Here is a 24,279-nt window from a genome sequence, read left to right as displayed (position 1 = left end):
TTATTTTAAGGTCCCCTACTTTAAAAAACTAAATATATGCTAAAGAAACTGCTTAAGAATTATCTGGCACACAAGTATAGTGGTGCATGGCTGTAATCCCAGCAATTGGGAGGCTAAGGCAGGAGAATCACAATAAGTTCAAGGCTAGCCTCAGCAACTTAGTGAGGCCCTTAGCAACTTAGTGAGATCCTGTCTCAAAAAATAAAAAGGGATGGGAATGTGACTAGGTGATTAATGCCTCTGGGTTTGCTCTCTGGTAAAAAAAATTACCTAGCATATATATAATCTCCAAATACACTGGCAATAACATTGATTATGATGGCAATGATCATGTCAACTTTACATCTATGCCTAGAATTTATAGATGCAATTTTCTTACCATTCTACTTGGCAACTTGGTATTCAGTGGAAAAAATCCTGGATTTTTTGTTATCTCCCAATTTTTCAACATGCCCCACCTAACATTACTTAAGACATTCATTCAAACTCTTTCAATGTGTTTTTTTTCATTCTTCTTTCTTTCACTTGCTCCTCTAAATGCCCCCTGCTTGCTGATAAATACACCATTTACTCCCACATCATGTCATCCACCAAGTTGGAGCACAGTGGAATAAAGGAAGATATACAAAGTATCATGATTAGCTTAGAGATCAAAGAACAAATCACTATTATTGTATGAAGATAAGAAAATAACTGGGCACAGTGGCACATACTGTAATTCCACTGACTCAGGAGACTGAGGCAGGAAGATGGCAAGTTTGAGGCTAGCTTTAGCAATTTAGCGAGATTCTGTCTCAAAATAAAAAATTGGCTAGGCCAGGTGGTGCATGCCTATGATCCCAATGGCTCAGGAAGCTGAGACTGGAGGACCAAAAGTTCAAAGCCAGCCTCAGCAACTTGCAAGGTCCTAAGCAACTTGGTGAGACCCTGTCTCTAGATAAAATACAAAATAGGCCTGGGGACGTGACTCAGTGGTTAAGCAGCACTGGATTCAATCCCTGGTACCAAATAAATAAAACAAAAAATGGGACTGAGGGATATAGCTCAGTGGTGGGGTCCCTGGGTTCAATCTCCAGTACAAAACAAAACAAATACATAAAAATAAAAACCCCAATAAACCCAACTAAAGGAGACATATCTAAAGAACATTATCCCTGCTGGACATGGTGGCACACACCTGTAATTCCAGCTGCTGCAGAGGCTGAGATAGGAGGAATCTAAATTCAAGTCCAGTATAGCCTCAAGATATAGCCTTAATATTAAAAAAATAAAGGGCTGGGGTGTAGCTCAGTGATAGAGCACTTGCTTAGCATATGCCAGGCCCTGGGTTTGATCTGAGTACTGAAAAAAGATAAACAAGCAAAACATCTTTAGAATAAATGTATAGGCTTACTGATATTGCAAATATCACTAATGTGCATGTATAACCTGTCATCCTTTTATATTTTGGTGCTGGGGATTCAGCCCAGTGGCATTCTACCACTTCGCTACATCATACATCCCCAGTTCTTTCTTTCTTTCTTTTTTGAGACAGTGTCTTGCTAAATTATTGAAGCTGGCCTTGAATTTGTAATCCTCCTGCCTCAGACTCCTGAATAGCTGGGATTATAGGCATGTGCCACTGAGCCTGGCTATAATCCCTCTGAATAGCAAAGTTTATATATGTTTAAGGAATGTATACGGCTTGGTCACCTTAAATCTAAGATTATTTAATTTCTAATCAACTTGAGTATCTGTTGCCACAAGAAACAATATTTACAAAACTTATAGTCTAGTTAAGAAAAAAATGTGCATACAAGGATCAAACAAGTCCACCACATAAAACATTAAATGCTAAGAAAAGGCATTAGAAATCATAAGTAATACAAAAATGTGATGAGAGTAAGAAATATAGGATAAAACCATTTAAGTCTCATGAATCTCATGTAAAGTAGATAACCACAGATGAGCATACAAGCTGACTGGAAAGAAAAAGGATACTTAAGAAAAACAGCAATATACAAGATTAGAGATGGAAATAAGCATATGTTCATGGACCAATGTTGTTGGAGCAGAAAGGTTTTATTACTTCAGATACTACAGCCCCTCAGATATTACAGGCAGCCCATACCTGTAATCCCAGTCCTCCAGAGGTTGAGGCAGGAGGATTATAAATTTGAGATACATACAAGGTTTATAAAACCTCAGATATTTAGTGAGACCCTGTCTTGAAAGAGAAAAAAAAAGGGGGGGGGCTGGGGGTGTAACACAGTGTTAGTGCACTCCTGGGTTAAATCCCCAGTACCATGTGCAAAAAAAGCAAGCTAGATATTACCAACCAGTAGGAAAAAGATAAATAAATAACAAAGACAATCTTACTTTATAGGGTTCATTTGTGACTCAACCAGTTTATCTGATGAAGTTAATCATAATTTTTTTAAAGTATAAAGACAAATGCTTGGGATTATTAATAAATAAAATTATTAATAAAATGGCTCTTTACGGGCAAATAAATTAACTAAGGAAAATAAGTATGATTATCTAAAAAACAGCTGGCAGGAATGCCTTATCTCTGTAGACTCAAATTACAAGTGTTTATTTTAGATTATTAGAAAGATTTGGAAAATCACAGGCTCCTGCCCCAGAATTCACTGTGATAAACTGGAGTGTAGCATAATACATTCTAGAATACAGGAGAGAGGAACAAGCTTGAAATTGTTTCTGTTACATTATATATGGTGTTATAACAATGTACTTGCATGACTCCTTTAGGGAAAGAAAACTAGCAGTCCTTAATTCAGAACAGACTTAGAGATGTGCACTCTGGATAATGCAAAGAAGGCCCTATTCAACAATGGAAAACATTACACATTGCTTGTCTTATTCAGGATTAAAAAATTCACATCTCATGTATTCTGGAGCAGGAAATTATATTGTAGACCAAAAATCCCTTCCATGTTATTTGTCCAAGTAGAATGAAAGTTAAAGAATCTGAATCTATCAAAGAGATAGAATCACAATCGTGACACATTACCAGAGTGCAAAGCTGAAGGAAAATATATCACAATGAAAGCAGTAACTTGTTGTGTGTATATTCATGTGTTCCCTTTATTTCTGATCTTCACAACTCTGAAAACACAACTAGTTCTATCTTAAAGAAGGACGCAAAAGCCTAAAAAAGTTAAGGGATCTGTTCAAGGCAACACAATAAACAGAGAGGCATGAATCCAACCCTAGGCCTCCAAAACACTATTTTTTTTTTTAATTGTACCATGCTGCCATATGTGTATTCTGAGAAAAAAAATTTCCATTTCTTAGAATATTACACCTAGTTCAAGAAATTATGTGTTTCATTTTTGCCAGGGTACTTTTAAGCAGCCATATGGAGCTTCCTCCAGAAATCCAAATTCCTTCCAGTTTACTCCGAAGTGCCATGTAAATATTATCAACTTCTATGTGAACTGTGGCATGTAGAATTAGAAGGCACCAGAGAGGAACTGCTACATAATCCTGGAGAACAGGGGAAAGTACTCTGGCTGAAATGGTCAGAAAAACTTTATAAGGTAGAACCTTTATAAATAAGGTTCTTTGAAGAATGGGTAGAACTTTGAAATAAGATGTTCAAAAGAACACCATGTGTTTGAAGAAAAGTGAGCAAACCAGTTGGCTTGGGCAAAAGACTTATAAGTCTTCATAAAGAGAAGAAAGGCATTTAAAGGTAGTCAATGCTAGCCATGTGCTCACGGAGATTGGACCTAGGGGCAATTATCACCAAGCTACATCCCCAGTCTTTTTATTTTTAGACACGGTCTTGCTAAATTGCTAAAGCTAGCCTTAAACTTGCAATCTTCCTGCCTCAGTCTCCCAAGTTGCTAGGATTACAGTCATGTGCCACCATGCCTGGCTGAATATCTTAAACATAAAAGGGAGTATGATAAATAAATGTGAATAATGATGAGATAGTGGGACATCCTAAAGATTAGGCTAAAGAATTTGAACTTAATAAATAAGAAAATACAGAAGGTTTTGAGCAAATTAGATGATTTTTTTTAAAAGTTGTTTCTACAAGATTATTCTAAGCACTGATAATGTCATAAAGAATGGAAAGAGCTGGGTGTGGTGGTATACCCTTTTAATCCCAATGACTCAAGAGGCTGGGGCATGATTGCAAGTTCAAGTCCAGCCTGAACAATCTAGCAAGACCTTGTTCCAAAATAAAATTCTAAAAAGGACATAGAGATGTAGCTCAGAAGCAGAATGCTTTGGGTTCAATACCAAGTCCTGAGAAGGAAAGAGAATGAGATGGACATGAGAGGTAAAAAAAAAAAACCATACTGTGATTCAAAAGAACGTCTCCTGTGGCTGGGTGCGGTGGCACACTCCTGTAATCCCAGTGGCTGTGGAAGCTGAGGCAGGAGGACCTCAAGTTCAAAGCCAGCCTCAGCAACTGCAAGGCATTAAGCAACTCGGCAAGACCCTGTCTCTAAATAGAATACAAAATAGGGATGGGAATATGGCTCAGTGGTTTGAGTGCCCCTTGTGTTCAATCCTCAGCAAACCCCCTCCCCCCCAAAAGAATGTCTCATATATACTAAGTCTGTGTGGTAAAATAGGAAAAGAAATATAGGCAGTTTCTGTTCTCAAAAGAATTTCCAGTTAAACACATGTGGAAATGGTGGTAGAGGGTGTGTTGTGTGTGGAATGCTTTAAGACATGTGATGTGAAAAAATAAATAAGGCCTGGGGATGTGATTCTGTGGTAGAACACTTACCTAGCATGCACAAGGCTCCAGGTTCAATCCCCAGCATTGGGGGTGGGAGGGTGGTGGTACACACATGTGCATATACAATGACATACTATAATAAATGAATAATGGTTCTATGGACACACATTATTATTAACTCTAAATGGGGTAGCTGTATGAGGCATCAATGTGATGATTTGAGCTAAATTCTAAAGATGTGGTAAGAAATGGCCAGGTGTTAAGAGGGAAGAAGGCATCCAAAGCAAAACTGAGATTGAAATAGCAAGATAAATTCAGGCGACAATGAAAATGCAAGGATACATTAGGCTTTTGAAAGTTTAGAGTTCTGTTCTTATCAGTGACAGAGACTGGTAGATTTTCAAATATGGAAATGGGATGATAACCAAGTCTTGGCCAATTGTGGTGCAACTAAGCCAAAGTGAACAAAGAGAAAAACTGGTGCCAGGGTAGTGGGGCAGGGAACCTACACTATTTGATAAGTGAGTAAATTTGGAAAGAAGAAAAAAAAAAAAACAGGCTTAGGTTTTATAGCTGGTGAACTAGAAGAATGGCCATATCAAAGATTAAAAATTGAGAAGTAAAGATAAGTAAAAGTTGGGGAAGAATCAGTTTGTTTTAGATAAATGGTAATACTGTATTATACACAAACAGAAATGTCCACTGGGTAGCTAGAAATGAGGTACTGAGTGGAATGAAGGAAAGAGGTCAGAAATAAAGATAGATCTGAGAGCTCACTCAAATAGAGATAGAAGCAAGATAGCATACCTTTTCAGAAAGATAAATGCAAAGGACTGAGCCACACTTAAGAATTAAAGAAAAGATGAGACAAGAAGAAAAAGCAAAAGAAACAGAATGGTATAATAAAACATAGTTTCAAGAAGTAAAAGGAAGCCAGCCATGATGAAGCAAACCTAGCTACCTAAGAGGCCAAGGCAGGAGGATCACAAGTTTGAGGCCAGCCTAGACAACTCAATGAAACCCATTCTCAAAAATAAAAACAGTTGGGGATGTAGCTCAGTATTTGAGTGCCCCTGAGTTCAATATCCAGTACTGGGACAGGGGAATGGGGAGGAGGTGCTATCAGCTTCATTTCTATTACATACATGTCAAGGATGTGAGGACAAATAAAAAATCTTCACTATACTGATTTAAGAAATTATTGGTGACCTTTGGGATACATTAGTACAGCTAAGGACAGGAAAGGGAAATGAAAGTCAAATTATACAGAGATAAGATGAAACAATAACCTAAATGTCTTAACAGGGAAATGGATTAAGGGAAAAAAACGGCATGCTAATACTTTTATATACAAAAGTATTAATCAGAAGACTGGAGAATAAAAATTGACTTTATGATATTAGAGTGGGGTTGAGAAGACTTGAGAATAGGGATAGTGGTCAATGGAGTTTTTATAGGTAATGTTTCTACTTTTTACTCATAGATGGAAGTAAATATAATGAACTAATGGTTTTCAATTCCAGGTATTTGTCTGTAATTGTCAAAATGAGATGGTGATATGACTGAGGAAAAAAAATGTCATCTAACAAAGAGAATGTGAAGTTGTTCTAATGGAAACTAAGACACAGTTACCCATATAAAGCAAAAAAAGATTTAACGCTTCCATCAACATGGTGTTCCTGGCCTCTAATGGAATATACATCTGTGGAAAATAATATGCTCAAAGAGTGAGGATTTTTATTCACTTTGCCATTGTGGGAGTAGACCATACTCCCCGCTCTTTCTCCTATCTGAATGTCCGAGGGACACTCTAGATACATTCCTGGCGTTATTTGTTAAAAGCAAGTAAGTGATACAAAACAACCTCAACAAATTCTTGATGGCTTATTGTGAGATGGGGGAAGCAAAAGTCCAGTTTCCAGAAATATCTCTAAGCAGGCCCAGACTTCAAATCTGAGATCCACTCCTACAGGATTTTTTTTTAAAAACAATATTCCTTGTATTGTCTTTATACATTTAATTGAAATTTAAGAGAAAAATGAGAACATAGGTGGTGATAAAGCAATATATAATATACTTCAGCTGACCAAGTTTCCAAGGGTCTGATACTAAGGGTTTAAGCTCATGAGTGGTTACAATTTCAGTTTACTCCGATGTTCTATGTAAATATTATCAACTTCTATGTGAACTGTGGCATGTAGAATTAGAAAGCCCCCAAATTTTTCATGGCTCTAGAAAAATCACTTCCTTTCCAACTATTCTCAAACAATTGTTCACTCACAAGAATTTACAAAATTTGATAAACAAGTGGATTTGGAAAGAAGAAAGTAAAAAATAAAAGAAAAAAGACATTTAATGATCAAGATGGGGAGAAGCTAAATTCATAAAAAGAATTTGGGGCCCTAACAGGCTGACGTATTTGGGTCTGTTGGGCCTATCAGCTTTCCTCAAATGAGGCATGTTGAGTATCTTTGAGTTCGATTTTTATGTAGGGCCATTGCAGACTAAGATGATAGTAAATATGAAGGAGCTGGAGGGAAATTGCCACACTGGTTACGGTAGTCATAAGTACTTTCTGTCTGCCTAACATATATGAATAGTGTTTTATAAGGATGCTTGGTCTTCTTTAATACAATCCTATGGGAAAGGATATTTCCATTTTATAAATTAGGCTACGAAGCCTCAGAATACAAAATCCAACCTATTCAAATAGTTAGCAAGTGACAAAATTACAAGCTAGTTTCACTAAATAATACTACCTCATATTGTGAAATTATCCCTTAGGGTTTAGGGCAATTGTTTTTACACACATCAGAAACATCTAGAAGGCCTCTGAAAATACAGATGCCCCAGCCCTGTACTCCAGAAATTTGTGATCTCATTGGTCTTGGACAGGGTCCAAGCATCGATCCATAGTTTTAAATGTTCCTCAGGTGATTCTAATGTAGAATTAGGTTGCAAACTACTGACTAGGCAATACATCTTCTAAAGTCATGTTAAATAAGAATCTACCTTTAGGGCAGGGAATGTAGCTCAGTGGTAGAGCACTTGCCAAGGATGTGGGAGTCCTGAGTTCAACCCCCAGCAGTGCAAAAAACCAGAACTAACTTATTGTATGCCAAAAAGGCAAAAATGTGAGAGTGTTACAGTCACCTGCTTCATGGCAGTCAGAATTTCTGTTACTGTGAAGTTTGAAATGCTTCATTAGCACTACTTGACTTTTTGCTTTTATGGAAATCTGTAAAAATTGTATGAAAAGCCAGGACAACTTTTGGATAAGAATTTTTCTAAAAGTTACCACATAAAAGTAAAAATGAAAGGATTCTTAGAGGAAAAAAAATTCATTACAAAATATCCTGCAACAGACCAGGGTCTCATTTGATGGCAGGAGACAGCCTCTGGCATATTTTAGTATGCCATAATTTAGTGTGCTAAATTACAATGAAGGGAAAACATGGTAAATGATCAGATCCCTAAACAATTTGGAAAACTGACATAAAAATTCATCCAACAAAAACTTCCTGAATGGGGCTGGGGTTGTGGCTCAGTGGTAGAGCGCTCGCCTAGTGCATGTGAGGCACTGGGTTGGATCCTCAGTACCAAATCAAACTGAAACAAAGATATTGTGTGTCCATCTACAACTAAAAAATAAATATAAAAAACCCCAACTTCCTGATTACCTGCTGAATACTGTTCAGCAGGTCTCAATTTTAAGATTTAAAATAACAACGAATAAGTTTTGCATTATAAAAAAAGTGGTGCATAGAACAACTGTTGGAATGTTGATCTGAAACAAGGGCTGCACAATTACCAGTCACCCAACTGAAAAAAAGTCAGTGACATAATTTCTATCAACTTAGATGTCTCAAAATTCTAAGCTCCAAAGGAAATGCCTGTCACTCTGGGAGGTGCATTACTCTTGGTGATTTTTGTTCTGGGTGTGGCAGACCCAAACAACTTTAGCAGGGTATAATCTCAATTAAGGGAGGATCTTCATTCAACACCTTACAGTTGGACCTTTACTCAGCACAAAAAAGCTGTACCACCTGCTGAACAAGGTGGCCAGTGATGTCCACTGAGCTCTGTAAGCAACCACAAACATTATGAATTGGCTTGTTCAATTGGGCCGCGACAGGAAGCAAGACTTGGCTAGGAAAAAAACTGGATTTAGTTTCCAAAAACTCTGGTAGAACCCACTGACTAGAATTTGAACAGCAGAGGGCGGTGCAGCCGACTTCACCAAGCAGTTTTTACTGATTGGAGCCCCCCAGGAATGGGACACTGGCCCTGGTAAAAGCTGAAACTTTCTCAGAGAACTCAACGATCATCAAGTGTGCTAAGTGTTTGGTGTTGGACTCATGTGGCTGTTTTCCATAACCTCTACTCTGGTATGACCGTTAAGACTCCCTTGCGGATACTCTGACCTTAATTTGGGGGTGGGGATGGGATGGGATGGGGGAGGGAGAGAGGAGTGAAATCAGCCTATCAGGCTTTCCAAAAGAATGCTTATCCTGGGTTTTTGAAAAGAGGCTTAAAATGATAAGGGGCTCACTCCCCAGAACGATAATCTGGTTTCTTCTTCCCAGGGACCGCTGACAAACACTTTACAACATAGTTGCAGGGGGTGGAGATGGTTTAAGAAAAAGAAACTAATTCTATGGGTTTACACCAGCACCTTTCGTTTCAAAACGGTATTCCAACAAAACTAGAAGCCACTCTTTAACTAAGTTTCTAAATCTATGACCCAGGCCTCTTGCTCTGGCCTCCCGCAAGTGCAGACTCCAAACTTTCTGCGCCCCTCACCGCCCCCCAGCAGTGGAACTCTTCCCCGTACACCGGGCTCAACTCACCAAGAGCCTCGAGGCCCAGCGCAGGTGGGGTCAGAGGGAGGGTCGCGGGCCCCGTCCGCCCCCCAAAGCACCCTGTACCTGTCCAGCATCTGCTGTAAGGCTTGGTCCGGCATCTTCCGCGGAGCCGGCGCACTAGGCGCTCCCCAGCGGACCCGGTCGGTGCCCGGCCCAGGGACAATAGCACTGAGAGGCGGCGGAGTAGGCCTCAGTCCCGCGGCAGCCACGGACCCGCCACCCAGCCTCCAGGGGCGGCTCCGCAAGGCCGGCGGCAGCGGCGCGCGGCCAGCGGGCGTCCGGAGGAGGTGGTGGGCAGCGAGGAGGAGGAGCCTGGGGCTGGGAGGCGGCGAACGCGACCCGGGTTCCTGCCCGTCGGCCAGGGGTTCCGGTCCATGGACCGCGGGCGCCGAGCTGCTGCCGGCGGAGGAGCTACCTCTGTGAGGTAAGAGTCGCCGCCTCCGTGCGCGCCGGGGTCACGACGCAGGGCGGCCCAGAGCAGCCTGGGAGATGTAGTCCTCGGACCGTCCCCGCTAGAGGCTGCACAGCCCGCCCGGACCACCGCCGCCGCCCGGCCGGCGCCCTCCCGTTTCCTTCCTCCAGGGGGAAAAATGTCCTTCGGGCCGCTTTCCGGGAAGCAGCAGGATGTGCCGCTCCACTGTCAGTAGCAACAAGGTCAGTCCTGCCTGCCCGTTTCTTTTCCCCTCAGCTCTCGCTCTCAGGTGGGACGGAGCCAGGTGAGGGGAAGGGGCTGAAGGGCCATTTCTCGTCAAGGTCCTCAGTCCCGGTTGTGGCGTCGGGGCGGGGCGGGCCGGGGCGGCGGGGGGAAGCCCCTCGCTCTGGAGCCAGCCTCTCCCACGTCAGAGCCGGTTTGGAGGGAGTTACACAACCCCGGCAAGGGGTCGGATGCTTCAGTACGTGAGGTTATTCCCAAGGGGCGGTGGGTAGGGGCTGCCGCGACCCGACCGTTTCCACCCGAGCGTCGGTGTGTTTGGAGGGTGGGGGGAGAAAAGACGATTCTCTCCTGTAGGAGCCTTCTCAAATGCGCCTTCAATGAGCTTTCAAGGGCTCGCCGACGGTCTCCAAATGGAACACGTTCGTGAATAAACAGCGCTTGCTTACTCAGCTGTGGGTTGTCAGGGATGTTTGTTTCTCTTTCTGCTGCTGGTCACTGTTAACCATTTCTTGTCTCCTTGACACCTCTAAGCAGGTGGATGGCGGGGAGGGGATAAAAAGAGAAGTCACAAATCACTCGATGGGCTATTCTCTGACGTTCTAGGAATAGCTTTGGTGGGAGGGGAAGAGCAGTTGACTAAAGCGAATGCGTATTTTGGGCTACCTGTGGCGTTCTTTAGTGGTGTGATTGGCAGGACGTTTCGTAGCTTTTGCCTTGGCTGTGCCTAATTTTTGCTGCAAGATGTTGGCTTTTTCTTTAAATGAAAATGTGTTTTTTCACGTTCTTATTTAATGTAGGATTTTATAATCAGGTCTTAATTAATGAGTTCGAGGTTTGCTCTCTGAATGTATTGCAGTAGAGTGTACATTGCCAGAATAAATAAATAAATAACATATGACTAGAAGTTTATTTGTTCCCCAATTTCTGAAATATGCTTTTATGAAAGCATATTTCAGCATATGCTTTTATGAGTTTGGGGTATTATAATTAATATTCATCTTTTCATCTTTTTCTCAAGCCCACCCTAGAGAAGGAAAATAAGTGTTTAATCAGGATATATAATATTTAAATATTAAAATAAGTGTTTAATCAGGATATATAATATTTAAATTTTTTTCTTACTTTCTCATTTTTTCCTCCTTCTCCTTTTTCTTTTTTTTTTTTTTTTTCCATTTTCTTATTTGATACAGAGTCTAAGTTACCTAGGCTGGCTGGAACATTTAATCCTCCTGCCTCAGTCTCCCAAGTAGCTAGGGTTACAGGTATACACCACTGCGTCCACCTAATATTTTAGATTCTTATTTTTTTTTTGTTCCTTGTTGTGTGTAAGCCCTCCTCTTCTGTGTTTATCTCTTAAGCAGTTGTCAGCCATAAGGATTTGTATATAGACATCTGACTTAAAAACAGAATTTAACCTAGTGCATTGATTAGACTAGTGCAGACTCCATTTAGCTTTATGATTTACACTAAAAGGAATTTCATCCCAAAATTTCTATTTGACCCTACATTAGAAAATACAATATAATTATGCTAATAGAAAGCCTATGCAGATTGGCCTTATTATACCAAAAATGAATTTTATATTTGCATTTTTATAAAAAGTCAGTAGTTTCCCCAGCTATTTCAAAAACTCTTTGAAGTAGAAAAAAAAATATGTTATAGGGTGTTGAGGGTGTAGCTGAGTGGTAGAGTACTTGGCTAGCATATATAAATCCCTGGATTTGCTTTCCCCAGCATCCCCTCCCTCCAATTCTGTTATTCACATCCAAGACATGAAAATTCAAATCCATCAACTGATAAAAGGATAAGATGCATTTAGTATAGCAATATAATATAATATTGTTTAGACAATAACAAAGAATGAAGTTCTAATGCATTCTATAACCAAGATGTTCATGGCATCATTATTCCTAACATCCAAGACATGAAAATTAGCCCCTGTCAGTTGATTCATGCCTGTCTCCCAGCTACTTGGGAGGGAGGCAGGAATATCATAAATTGATGGCCAGCCTGGGTAATCTAGGGAGAAATTATATATACATATATGTGCATGTGCATAGGTATATTTTTAAAGGACTGGGGATGTAGATAAGTGGTTGATAAGTGTAGATAAGTGGTACTCACTTGCCTAGCTTGTATGAGGCCTTTGGAATCCATGGCACTTCAAAAAATAATAATAAGAGTGATCAGCTCTGACATAGTAATTTCATGTCTAAAGATCTCCCAGGAGAAATGAAAACATATCTACACAAAGATTTGTTTGTGAATGTTCAGGGCATCATTATTCCTGACATCCAAGATATGAAAATTCAAATCCATCAACTGATAAATGGATAAGCTGCATGTAGTATAGCAATATAATATTGTTTAGACAATAACAAGGAATGAAGTTCTGATGCATTCTATAACCAAAAAAACAAACAAACTTGAAAAACATTATGCTAAGAGAAAGGATTTAGCCACAAAGAAGACATATTATCTGATTCCATTTATACAAAATGTCAAAAATAGGCAAATCTAGCTGGTCATGGTGGCTTGGGAGGCTGAGATAGGAGGATCGAGAGTTCAAAGCCAGCCTCAGTAAAAGTGAGATACTGAGCAACTTGGTGAGGCTCTGTTTCTAAATAAAATACAAAATAGGGGTGGGGATGTGGTTCCATGATTGAGTGCCTCTGAGTTCAATCCCTGGTACAAAAAAAAAAAAAAAAGGTAAATCTAGCCAGATTTATGCCTGTAATCCCACCAACTCGGGAGACTGAGGCAGGAGGATTGTAAATTCTAGGCTATCCTGCTCAATTTAGGCAAAGTCCTATCTCCAAATAAAAAATTAGAAGGTGGGGTGATATTGGCCAAACAATATCATTATATTGTGTATGTGTTTGAATATGTAATAACAAATCCCATCAATACATACCACTATAATGCACCAATTTTTAAAATATGGAAAAAAGTGAGAATTACTGAGGGTGTAACTTCATGGTAGAGAAGCCATGGGTTCAATTCCCAGTACAAAAAAAAAAAGTAAATCCATAGAGACAGAAAGCAGATTAGTGCTTCTATAGGGCTGGATAGGTTGGGGAGATATGGGCAATGACTGTTAATGAATTTCCTTTTAGGATGATGTAAAGGTTCTACAATTAGATAGTGGTGATGTTTACATAATTTGGTAAATTATATCATATTTAAGATAAAGCAAAAGAAACTTTTGGTGATGGTGACTTTGTAAATATAAATCCCCAAACCATTGAATCATACATTAAAGATGGGCAAGCCAGGCTCAGTGGCCGGCTCCAATAATCCCAGCTACTCAGGAAGCTAAGGCAGGGATTACTTAAACACAATTTGAGCCCAGCCTGGACAACATAGTGAGACCTTGCCTCTGAATGAAAATAAGCTGGGGGGCATGGTGTATACCTGTAATCCCAAAGGCATAGGAGGCTGATGAAGGAGGATCACCAAGTTTGAGGCCAGCCTCACAACTTAGTGAGACTCTGTATCAAAAAAGGGTTAGGGATATAAATTAGTGGTAAAGTGCTCCTGGATTAAGTCCCAGTACCCACCCCTACAAAGAAAGCAATGGGGGTATAAGTCAGGGGTAAAGTATTCCTGTCTTCTATACCCAGTACTGCTAAATAAATAAAGGGTGAGTTTTATAGGACAAAAATTACATCTTAATAAAGCTGTTGAAAGTAATTAGATTCACATAAAATGCTTATGAGGACACATAAAAAGAAGTTGATAAACATAACTAGTAATTATTATTATACTTTGTATTTTTATTAGTATAGGCAAAAAAATCATGATTGATAATGAAGTAAATGAAATCAATCCTTGCATTTGAGATGGGTAGGTAACACATATAGCCTGAATTTCAATATTGTCTGTCAACTTTATCTTCTATGACGCATTTTCCAATAAGACTCTAGAGATTTGGAATTATAACTTTTCTGATATTCAAGGGAAAAGTATTAATTATGTAGAATTGAATTTGAGCAATTGGGTACAGTGTTGCATGCCTGTAATCCTGCTACTACAGAGGCTGAGGGAAGGACTGCAATTTTTTTTTTTTTAAAGAAAGATTGAGAGAGAGAGTGAGAGAAAGAGAATTTTTTAATATTTATTTTTTAGTTCTCGGCAGACACAACATCTTTGTTTGTATGTGGTGCTGAGGATCGAACCCAGGCCACACGCATGCCAGGCGAGCGCGCTACCGCTTGAGCCACATCCCCAGCCCGGAAGGATTGCAAATTTAAGGCCAGCCTGGGCAATACTGAGAGACCCAGTATCAAAAATAAAATAAAGCCGGGCGCTTTGGTGCACGCCTTTGATCCCAGAGGCGGGGGAGGCTGAGACAGGAGGATTTTGAGTTCAAAGCCAGCCTCAGTAACGGTGAGGCGCTAAGTAACCGAGTGAGAATCTGTCTCTAAATAAAATACAAAATAGGGCTGGGGGGTATGACTCAGTGGTCACGTGCCCCTGAGTTCCATCTACCCTACCAAAAAATAAATAAAATAAAAAGTACTGGGGGTATAATCCAGTAGTAGAGCATTCATATGTAAGGTTCAATCTGGGTTCAATCTCCAATACAAAAAAAATAAAGTTTTACTTTAATATTCTTCCAGGACCTTTGATTTGAACTGTCTACCAAAAGGGGCCCTGAAGATATTCAATACAGAAATACTATAACATATTTAAGGCACCCTCCAAGGAGAATTGTCAGTGACCAAATTTGGTAATAAACTTCAAGCTGAGTACTTTTTGCAGGCTATAGAAAGTTCTTCCTTAATTCCTTCAGCAGATGTTTTCAGAAAATTTATGATGGATTTGGGTACTTTAGTAGCAAATTAAACTGTAACTACCCTTTAGGAACCCTAAAAAATGTTTGTATTTAGAAAAATACATATGAAATATTATATAATGATAAAATGGCAGCATATGAGAAAGTGCCAAATCAATGGTATACAAAATGATGTAGAAGTTCAGAGGAGACTCGTTTGGGCTGGCATGTTGTGTCGAACATCCTCATCTCCAGGAGAAGGATTATAGAACTTATTGGATTTCTGGAAAGATTAAAAAATTCATTCAAATTGTTCAGTACAAGGCCAAACATATGGTTAGGAACTCAGTTGGTGTTAACTCTTAATTATTATTACTGAGAGTAAAGATGTTGTGCAGGGTGGATTGAAAATAGAAAAGTTAGGCCTGCATTAGTCTCAGTTAACTTGGCCATCGTCTGTAAGCATTTTCATAAGTTTATTTTATTACTCTAGTCGTTCTTGAAGATCCCTAGATACACTAAGGACATTTTTGGGAAGACTTTGATCCTTAATATGTATTTTATTGGTTTAGCATCTATAGAATTACTTTGAATTGGCTTTGTTTTCTTATTCTAGTTAGAGACTTCACTGGCCACTCACAGAGGATGGTGTAAAAGTCTATTTAGAATGAAATCTATTCATCTTCATTTGTATCCTAGAGGATAGAATTCTGTCTGCATGTACACACACACACACACACACACACACACACACACACACTCTAATTGGGGAAACATTTGCAGAAGATAAATAATTTTACAAATAGTCATCATTGACCAATTTGCATTCTCTTAAATGTGGTGGAAGATTCATTACTTATCTTTATCCTTGCTTAGATTTCTCTCTAGGTTTTGTTTCCCTGGGATATGCAGCAGTGTGTCAAAGGGCAAGGAAAAAAAATCACAATAACATGTCATATTTCCCTTTCTGTGACTTGTTCTTGGAGTATCAATTATATGCAAAAATGTATATATACAGAATTATTTTCCATTTTAAACAAACATGGACCAGATATGGAGGTGCACACCTGTAATCCTAGCTACTCAGGAGCCTGATAAGAAGGATCTAAGTTTGAGGCCCACCTCAACAATTTAGTGAGCCCATCAGCAATTTAGCAAGATCCTGTTTCAAAAAATGAAAAGAACTCGGGAGATGTGGCTCATTGGTAAGGTGTCCGGGTTCAATTCCTAGTTCCAAAACAAATAAACAAAAAAAAAAAACATAGATTTCATATAGCTGCAATTTTCAAAATGTAGTATTACAGACTCTAGGGCTTCCTGAGACCTTTTCTAGGGAGCATGGGAGGTCAAAACTCTTTTCATAATTGCAGCAAAACATTTTTTGCATTTTTACTGCATTAGCATTTACACCGATGGCACAAATGATAATAGATTAAAAAACAAAAACAAAACTTTAGTACCATTTAAGGCAATGACACCAAATTCTAGCTACTCAGGGAACTGAGGCAGGAGGATTGCAAATTTGAGACCAGTCTTGGCAACTGAAAGAATGAAAAGGTCGGGGAATGTAACTCAGTGGTAGAGTGCTCCTGGGTTCAATTCCCAGTACCATACATATATACAGGCAACATAATAATAATTTTAAGAGATAAATAAAAATGGATAAAGGATCTGAATAGACATTTCTCCAATGATACACAAATAGTTCGCTCATGAAAAGACATTATCTATTGGCCAAACGTTTATAGATTGGGGAATTTTTTGTTATTGTTGTTGTTACTAGGGATTGAACACAGGGATGATTAACCAATGAGCCACATCCCCAGCCCTTTTTGTTTCTTATTTTAAGACAGGGCCTCATTAAATTGCTTAGGCTGTCTTGAACTTGTGATCCTCCTACCTCTGCCTCCTGAGTTGCTGGGATTATAGGTGTGCATCAATACTCCTGACTAGATCAGGGAATTTAAAATTTTTAAACCTGAAATTTTTAGATTCCTTAATGATCTAGGTGGTGATGGCTCTTGGGTTTGTTTTTTTTTTGTGTGTGTGTGTGTTTGGTGCTGGTGATTGGGCCCAGGACCTTATATATGCGCTCTACTATTGAGCAACCTCCTCAGCTTTTGTTTTTATGTATCCAATTGCCCCCCCCCCCAACCCCTCCTGGGGAGGTTCTCAACTGCAAATTGATTAATAGCTGTTGCTCTTGGAACTTGACTTTCAAAGATTGCTATTACCCCAAACCTGTGTTGATCCCAAGTCTTCACAGAAATTAATGGTGCCTGCTCACAATGGCAGTTTTTCCTGCTGGAAAGAATGAAGGTGGCAATGAACCTGAAATATGAAGTGCTCTAAATAGACATGCACTGGTGTACTATGAAGGAAAAATGAAAGTGGATTATCAAAGGGAGAAGAGAAGAACACAGACTATAACCATTGTGAATTAGCGAGAAATCAAATAGGAATAGAATTTGCTGAAAAATAAGAAAAATCAAAAAACATTTTGGGAATGTTTCAAAAATCAAATATTGAAACATTTTTGTGCTCTAAGAAGCTGAATTCAGAAGTTTTCTAATCTTTCTTTGCTTTCTCAGTACTGGGGACTGAACCTGGATTGCATTTTTACCACTGAACTACATCCCAGTCCTTTTTATTTTTTATTTTGAGGCAGGATTTTGTTAAATTGCACAGTCTGGCCTCAAACTTGAAATCTTCCTGCTTCAGCCTTCTGAGTAACTAGGATTATAGGCATGTGTCAGCTCTAACCTATTATTTTCAATCTCAGGTTTCTTATAAGAAGAAGATAAAAAAGACCACTCAACTAGAAATTCTAGTCTTTTTCTTTAACCTGATAAGTGTATCTATGAAAAATCCATAGCCAATATCATGTGAAAGACTGAATGATTCCCCCTAAATCAGGAGTAGAACAAGGTGTGCTCTTGCAACCTCTATTCAACCTTGTACTGGAACCAAGACGATTAAGCAAGAACAGAAATTAGTCTTCCACATTGGAATGGAAGAAGTAAAGCTATCTTGATGACCTAGTATTTAGAAAATTCCAAGGACTCACAAAAAACACAAATAACTATTAGAACTAATAAACAAGTTCAGCAAGGTTATAGGATATAAGGTCAATATGCAGAAATGTTGTGTTTCTGTACATTAGCAATAAATAATCCAGAAATGAAAGTAAGGAGAAACTTAATTTATGAAAACATTAAAAGGGATAAAATATTAATGAATAAATTTAACAAAAAGTATATAATCTATCTAAAACTTAAGAAACATTATAAAAAATTAAAGATCTAAATAATTGGAAAGAATCTCATACTCATCAGAAATTCAGTGCAATTTTTACCAAAATCCCATCTAGCTTCTTTGTAGAAAATACAAGCTGATCCCAAAATTCATACAGAAATTCACATGATCCAGAATAGCCAAAAAAATTTTGTAAAAGAATAAAGTATAAGGATTTACACTTCCTGATTTATAAAATGAATTACAAAGCTACAGTAATCTAGATAGTGTGGTGGTGGCATACAGGTATAAATTTATGTATTTATTTATTCTAATTAGTTATACATGACAGCAGGATGCATTTTGATTCATACACAAGTGGAGCACAACTTTTCATTTCTCTGGTTGTACATAATGTAGAGTTGTACCATATATGCAGTCATATATGTACCTAAGTTAATGATGTTCTTCTCATTCCACCACCTTTCCTGCCCTCATGCCCCCTCCCCTCCAAGGTTAAAAATTTGGATCAGTGAATTAAGAGTCCAGAAATAATCAATTTCCATTATCAAAAAAAAGTTAAATATAGAGTTACCTTCTAACCCAGTCATTCCATCTCTAGATGTATAACTAAGAAAATTGAAAACATACCTACCCAAACACTTGTACATGAATATTAATAGCAGCATTATTCATAACAGCCCCAAAGTGGAAACAACTCAAATGTCCATTGACTGATGAATAGATTTAAGAAGGGTGATATGTCCATACAGTGGATTATTAGTCAATAATAAAAAGGAATAAATGTGATACTACCACATTTGTGAACTTTGAAAACATATTGCCAAATGATGGGAATTGCAGAAGATCACATGTTTTGTAATTCCTAGGTAAAACTATAGAAACAAAGTAGATTAGTGGTTGACCAGAGATGGGGAGAATTTAACAAAAGCAGTACATAACATATCTGAAAACTAAGGAACATGTAATAAATTAAAGATCTAAATAATTGGAAAGAATCTTATGTTCATCAGAAAACAATATTTTTAAGATGATAATACTCCCTAAACTAATCTGTAAATTCGGTGCAGTTACTTTCAAATTTTCATTGAGCTTCTTTAAAGAAAGTGACAGGCTGATCCTAGAATTCATATGGAAATGAGGTTTAGGGGTGACAAGGTATGTGGGGTTTCTATTTTGGGATGAAAATGTTTTAAAATTGATTGTAGTGATGGATGGTTGTATAATGATATGAATATACTCAAAACCATTGAATTGTGACAAAAATACTATCATGAGTGAGTTATATGGTATGTGAATTACTTTTCCATAAAGCAGTTATTTAAAAATAACACCAGCTGGGCATGGTGGCTCACACTTGTAATCCTATCCAGCAATTTGGGAGACTGAGTGAGACGATTGTAAGTTCGAGGCTAGCCTTAACAATTTAGCAAGACCTGTCTCAAAATAAAAAGTAAAAAGGGTTGGGGATGTGGTCCCTGGGTTCAATACTCAAATACAAAAAGAAAAAAAAAAATTAACACTAGGTACAACATTGCTTGTAGACTGATTCAACTTACAACATCTACGTCATATAATATTATATAGCTCAGTAATTAAACAAATGAGAAGCTGCATGTGGTGGTGCATGCCTGTAATACCAGCTACTTGAGACGTTGAGGATTGCAAATTTGAGGCCAGCCTTAGCAATTCAGTGAGATCCTGTCTCAAAAAATAAAAAGAACTAGAGATATAGTGCAGTTGTAGAGCACACTGGGTTTAATCCCCACTACTGCAAAATATAATAAATAAATAAATAGAAAAAGTCCTTGGTACAAGTGAAGGATGATTCAAAAACTTCTTAAAAACTCACAATATTGTGGTGTTTTACTTATTTTGGAAAAGAAGAAAACAGCTGACTGGAAATTGTGACCTGTAATCATTCAACAAATATTTTTTTAATACCTACCTTAGCTGGGCATGGTGGTACATGCCTGTAATCCCAGCTACTCAGGAGGCTCTGGCAGGAAGATTGCAAGTTTAAGGCCAGCCTTGGCAATTTAGTGAGATCCTGTCTCAAAATTAAAAATAGGGTTGGGGATGTAGTTCAGTGGTAGGGTATCCCTAGATTCCAACCCCAGTACAAGAGGTTGGAGAAAAAAAACTCTACCTGCTTTTAATCTGTTTTGGAAAGATGAAGTATAAATAAAATATCAAGAGCAGTCAGCTGTGTGTGCGGCATTATGTTCTTTTACTAGGAGCGAACTTGAAAAAGATGACAAGTACCTCAACAGACACTTGTTGGTACTAATTGAATATCTGCTATGGGCATATGCTGGGCTCCAGACATACATTATCTATAGGCCTAACAACAACTTTATCAGGTTATCAGGCAGGTGAATATGTCCTCCATTTCATAGATGTGGAAATTGGAAAAATGAAATCATAGAAAGTAGGGGCCGGGGTTTTGGCTCAGTGGTAGAGCACTTGCCTCGCACATGTGAGGCACTGGGTTTGAGCCTCAGCACTACATAAAAATAAATAAATAAATAAATAAAGGTATTGTGTCCATCTACAACTGAAAAAAAAAATTTAAAAAAAGTAAATGGTATAGCTGTAATTTGAATCCAGGTATACCAGATATTATGGGATAATGGTGTATAAATATGTAGCTAATAATTAAAAATGATTTATTTTGCCAGGCACAGTGATAGATTTCTGTAATTCTGGTGGCTTGGGAGGCCAAGGCAGGAGGCCCACAAGTTCAAAGCCAGCCTCAGCAACTTAGTGAGTCCTTAAGCAATTTAGCAAGGCCCTGTCTTAAAAAAAGGTGGGGGGGCTAGGGATATGGCTCAGTGGTTAAGTGCCTCTGGGTTAAATCACCAGCAAACCCCCCAAAAAAATAAAATAAAAGATTTATTTCAAGTCAGTCACAGGACTACAAATAATTAATTTTTGAAGAATTTTATAGGTTAGTCCCCTAGGAACTCATTGAAGGGGAAAGAAATTGCTACACATTGCAGTGGTTTGGGCAGGCTTCCTTCTGCATATGTGGTTTGAATTTGCATCTTGAAGGTATGTATGGATGTGTAAAGAAAAAGGCAATGTCAGTCTGTTCTCAATACCTGCTTGGGATTAGAAACTTCTTACCTATGCCCCATAGCTCCATATGAGAGGTGAGGAAAGAGAGGCCTTGCTTTACCACCACCCAAATTAATAGGTGTTAATTTTTGGCAATATGATAGATGTGAAGTAGAATTTTATTGTTACAGCCAAATATTTACCTTTATTTTTATAACTCCTATGTTTTATCTTTTAGATGAATGGATTGATAGAAGAAAGAATATATATATATATATATATATATATATATATATATATATATATAAAATAAACTGATAGGCCAAGACACACCTTATTGGGAGTTTATATATTTAACAGAAATAGTTTCCCCCTACTTAGGGAGTTATAGGCTTTTTTAAAAATTTATTTTTTAGTTTAGGTGGACACAGTATCTTTTTAAAAATTTTATTTTATTTTATTTTTTTAAAGAGAGAGAGAGAGAGAGAGAATTTTAATATTTATTTTTTAGTTTTTCAGCGGACACAACATCTTTCTTTGTATGTGGTGCTGAGGATCGAACATGGGCCACATGCATGCCAGGCGAGACCGCTACCACTTGAGCACATCCCTAGCCCAATATCTTTATTTTATTTCTGTGTGGTGCTGAGGATCGAACCCAGTGCCTCATGCATGCTAGGTGAGCACTCTACCACTGAGCCACAATCCCAGTCCTGGAAATTTTAGGCTTTTATGATGGTGTAATATCTAATCTGGGACCCTACAGCTGAAATTGTGGTAAGTTACTTGCCTGCTTAAAATCTTATGTGACCTATTTAAATTCTGGTATAGTAGTTGAAAGCATAAATTTAACAATTTTAGAGAAAAAAAGAAATAATCCATGAATTTGCCTTTTAGAATCTAAACTTCATGAAGGCAGGAATGAGACATATCTGTTTTGTTTGCTACTGTATCTCTAATGCCTAGTACAGAGCCTGGCCCATGGAGGGTGTTCAATAAATATTTGGCGAGTTAAAAAAAGAGAGAGAGGGTTGGGAATATTGTAGCTGGGGGTGGGGGCGCATAGAGAGATAGATAGGTATTGAGATTGATTGATTTCTAAGGCTAGAATGAACCCTGTGGTGTTGATAGGAATTGGAAGTATTACAGTACAAGCTTGTGAGTTTATAGATACAGATATATAGATGCACACATATTTGTGTATACATATACTTTCTAATTCTTATGAAAGGTATAAGGCATTCAGAACCAATGAATACAATTAGTACTATCTCCAATAGAGGGAAACAAGGCTCTTTGGAAGAATTGCTGATTTTCAGATTGTGGCAGGAAAAGTATCTAAACCTGGAACATCTTTGAATCCAGAAAGGAAACTGTTCAAAGATCAATGGGTGGGAGGGTGGTGGTGGCTGGGATTATGGCTCATCAGTAGAGCACTTGCCTAGCACGCGCGCAGGGTCCTGGGTTCAATCCTCAGCGCCACATAAAAATAAATGAATGGAATAAAGGTATTGTGTCCAACTACAACTAAAAAAAATAAAAATAAATAAATAAGAACAATGGGGCTACATTGAAAGGACTAATAGCCAATTTATAGGGACTCCAATGGCCAAATCAGGGATAATGGGTTTTGTTTGTTTTTGATATTGGAAACTGAGCCCAGGGGTGCTTTACCACTGATCTGCATCCCTGGTTCTTTTAATTTATTATTATTATTTTTTTTGAGACAAGATCTTGATAAATTGCTGAGGCTGGTCTTGATCTTGTGGTTCTCTAGTCTCAGCCTCCTAAGTCACTGGATTGCAGGAGTGTGCCTCTGGGCCTGGTGCAAATCAGGGACATTTTGAGTAACAAAATAAATGATAATAGTAATGGATTATAAGATATAGAATAGGTATGAATCCATGAGTCTATACTGACAAGAATGATAAGTCAGGGAAGAAGGAAAAATTCATCTTTATAATAGTGATCCAACTAATATAGAAGGGTTGATAATAATAGAAAAGCAACATTTGTAAACACCACAGGAATAATGATGCAAGTAAGAATCATTAAAGGATGCTAAAATTAGTGGGTGAATGTTAAGAAACAGTATTTATGTAGTAATCATGTAGCTCCCCCAAGATTTCTAAGATGCAAAAAATAACTGTTTTATGATGCAGAAATCTGGTAGATGCTATATACACACATTATGATGATGATGCAGAAATCTGGTAGATGCTATATACACACATTATGATGATGATGATGATGATGGTGGTGGTGGTGGTGGTGGTGGTGATACTGGGGATTAAGCCCCGGGGCACTTTGCCACTGAGCTATATCCTCAGCCCTTTTTATTTTGAGACAGTGTCATGCTAAGTTGCTTAGGGCTTAACTAAGTTACTGAGACTGTCCTTGAAGGTGCAATCTCCTGCCTCCTGCATAGCTGGGTCTGGCAGACACTATCTTAATCAAGTGATTAAAGTTAAATCACCACAAATCTATATCATGTTTCTTCTGATGTAATGAAATAAAAATGATACGTTACTTCTGTGGTGTTATTGCCAAAAATGACCTGAATTTGATCAGGAGGAGACATCAAGTAAACCAAAATTGAGGAACATTCTACCAAATATTTGCCAGTGCTCTTCCAAAGTGATAAGGGCCAGGCACAGTGGCACATGCCTATAATCCTAGCAGTTTGGGAGGTTGAGGCGGGAGGATCATGAGTTCAACGCCAGCTTCAGCAATTTAGCAAGGCCTTGAGCAACTTAGCAAGACCCTGTCTCTAGATTAAAAATAAAAGGGCTGGGAATGTGGCTAAGTGGGAAAGCACCCCTGAGTTCAATCCCCAGTACCAAAAAAAAAAAAAAAAAAAAAAAAAGCATTGCTGCTTTTGGTGACAAATGCTTGTATCCTAGTTAGTTACTCAGGAGACTGAGGCAGGAGGATCACTTGAGCCCAAGAATTCAAGGCCAATCTG

General features: G+C 38.4%; 2 protein-coding genes across 2 annotated transcripts in view; one reads left to right on the top strand and one right to left on the bottom strand.

Annotated features, from left to right (window-relative positions):
• The window catches only part of Marchf5 (membrane associated ring-CH-type finger 5), a 36,830-nt gene extending 26,861 nt beyond the window's left edge, over nucleotides 1-9,969 (bottom strand). The window contains exon 1 of the mRNA XM_026397365.2: nucleotides 9,631-9,969. Coding sequence (XP_026253150.1) covers nucleotides 9,631-9,665 — 35 coding nt within the window. The 5' untranslated portion in view covers nucleotides 9,666-9,969. The remainder of the gene's footprint in view (nucleotides 1-9,630) is intronic.
• Nucleotides 9,970-10,073: 104 nt separating this feature from the next.
• Cpeb3 (cytoplasmic polyadenylation element binding protein 3) overlaps nucleotides 10,074-24,279 on the top strand; it is a 180,548-nt gene continuing 166,342 nt past the window's right edge. The window contains exon 1 of the mRNA XM_077798707.1: nucleotides 10,074-10,221. The gene's annotated coding sequence lies outside the window, so the exon portion shown is untranslated. The remainder of the gene's footprint in view (nucleotides 10,222-24,279) is intronic.

This window comes from Urocitellus parryii, chromosome 5 (genome assembly GCF_045843805.1).
Source record: "Urocitellus parryii isolate mUroPar1 chromosome 5, mUroPar1.hap1, whole genome shotgun sequence".
NCBI classification, from domain to species: domain Eukaryota; kingdom Metazoa; phylum Chordata; class Mammalia; order Rodentia; family Sciuridae; genus Urocitellus; species Urocitellus parryii.
This window is presented reverse-complemented; position numbering and strand designations above follow the sequence as displayed.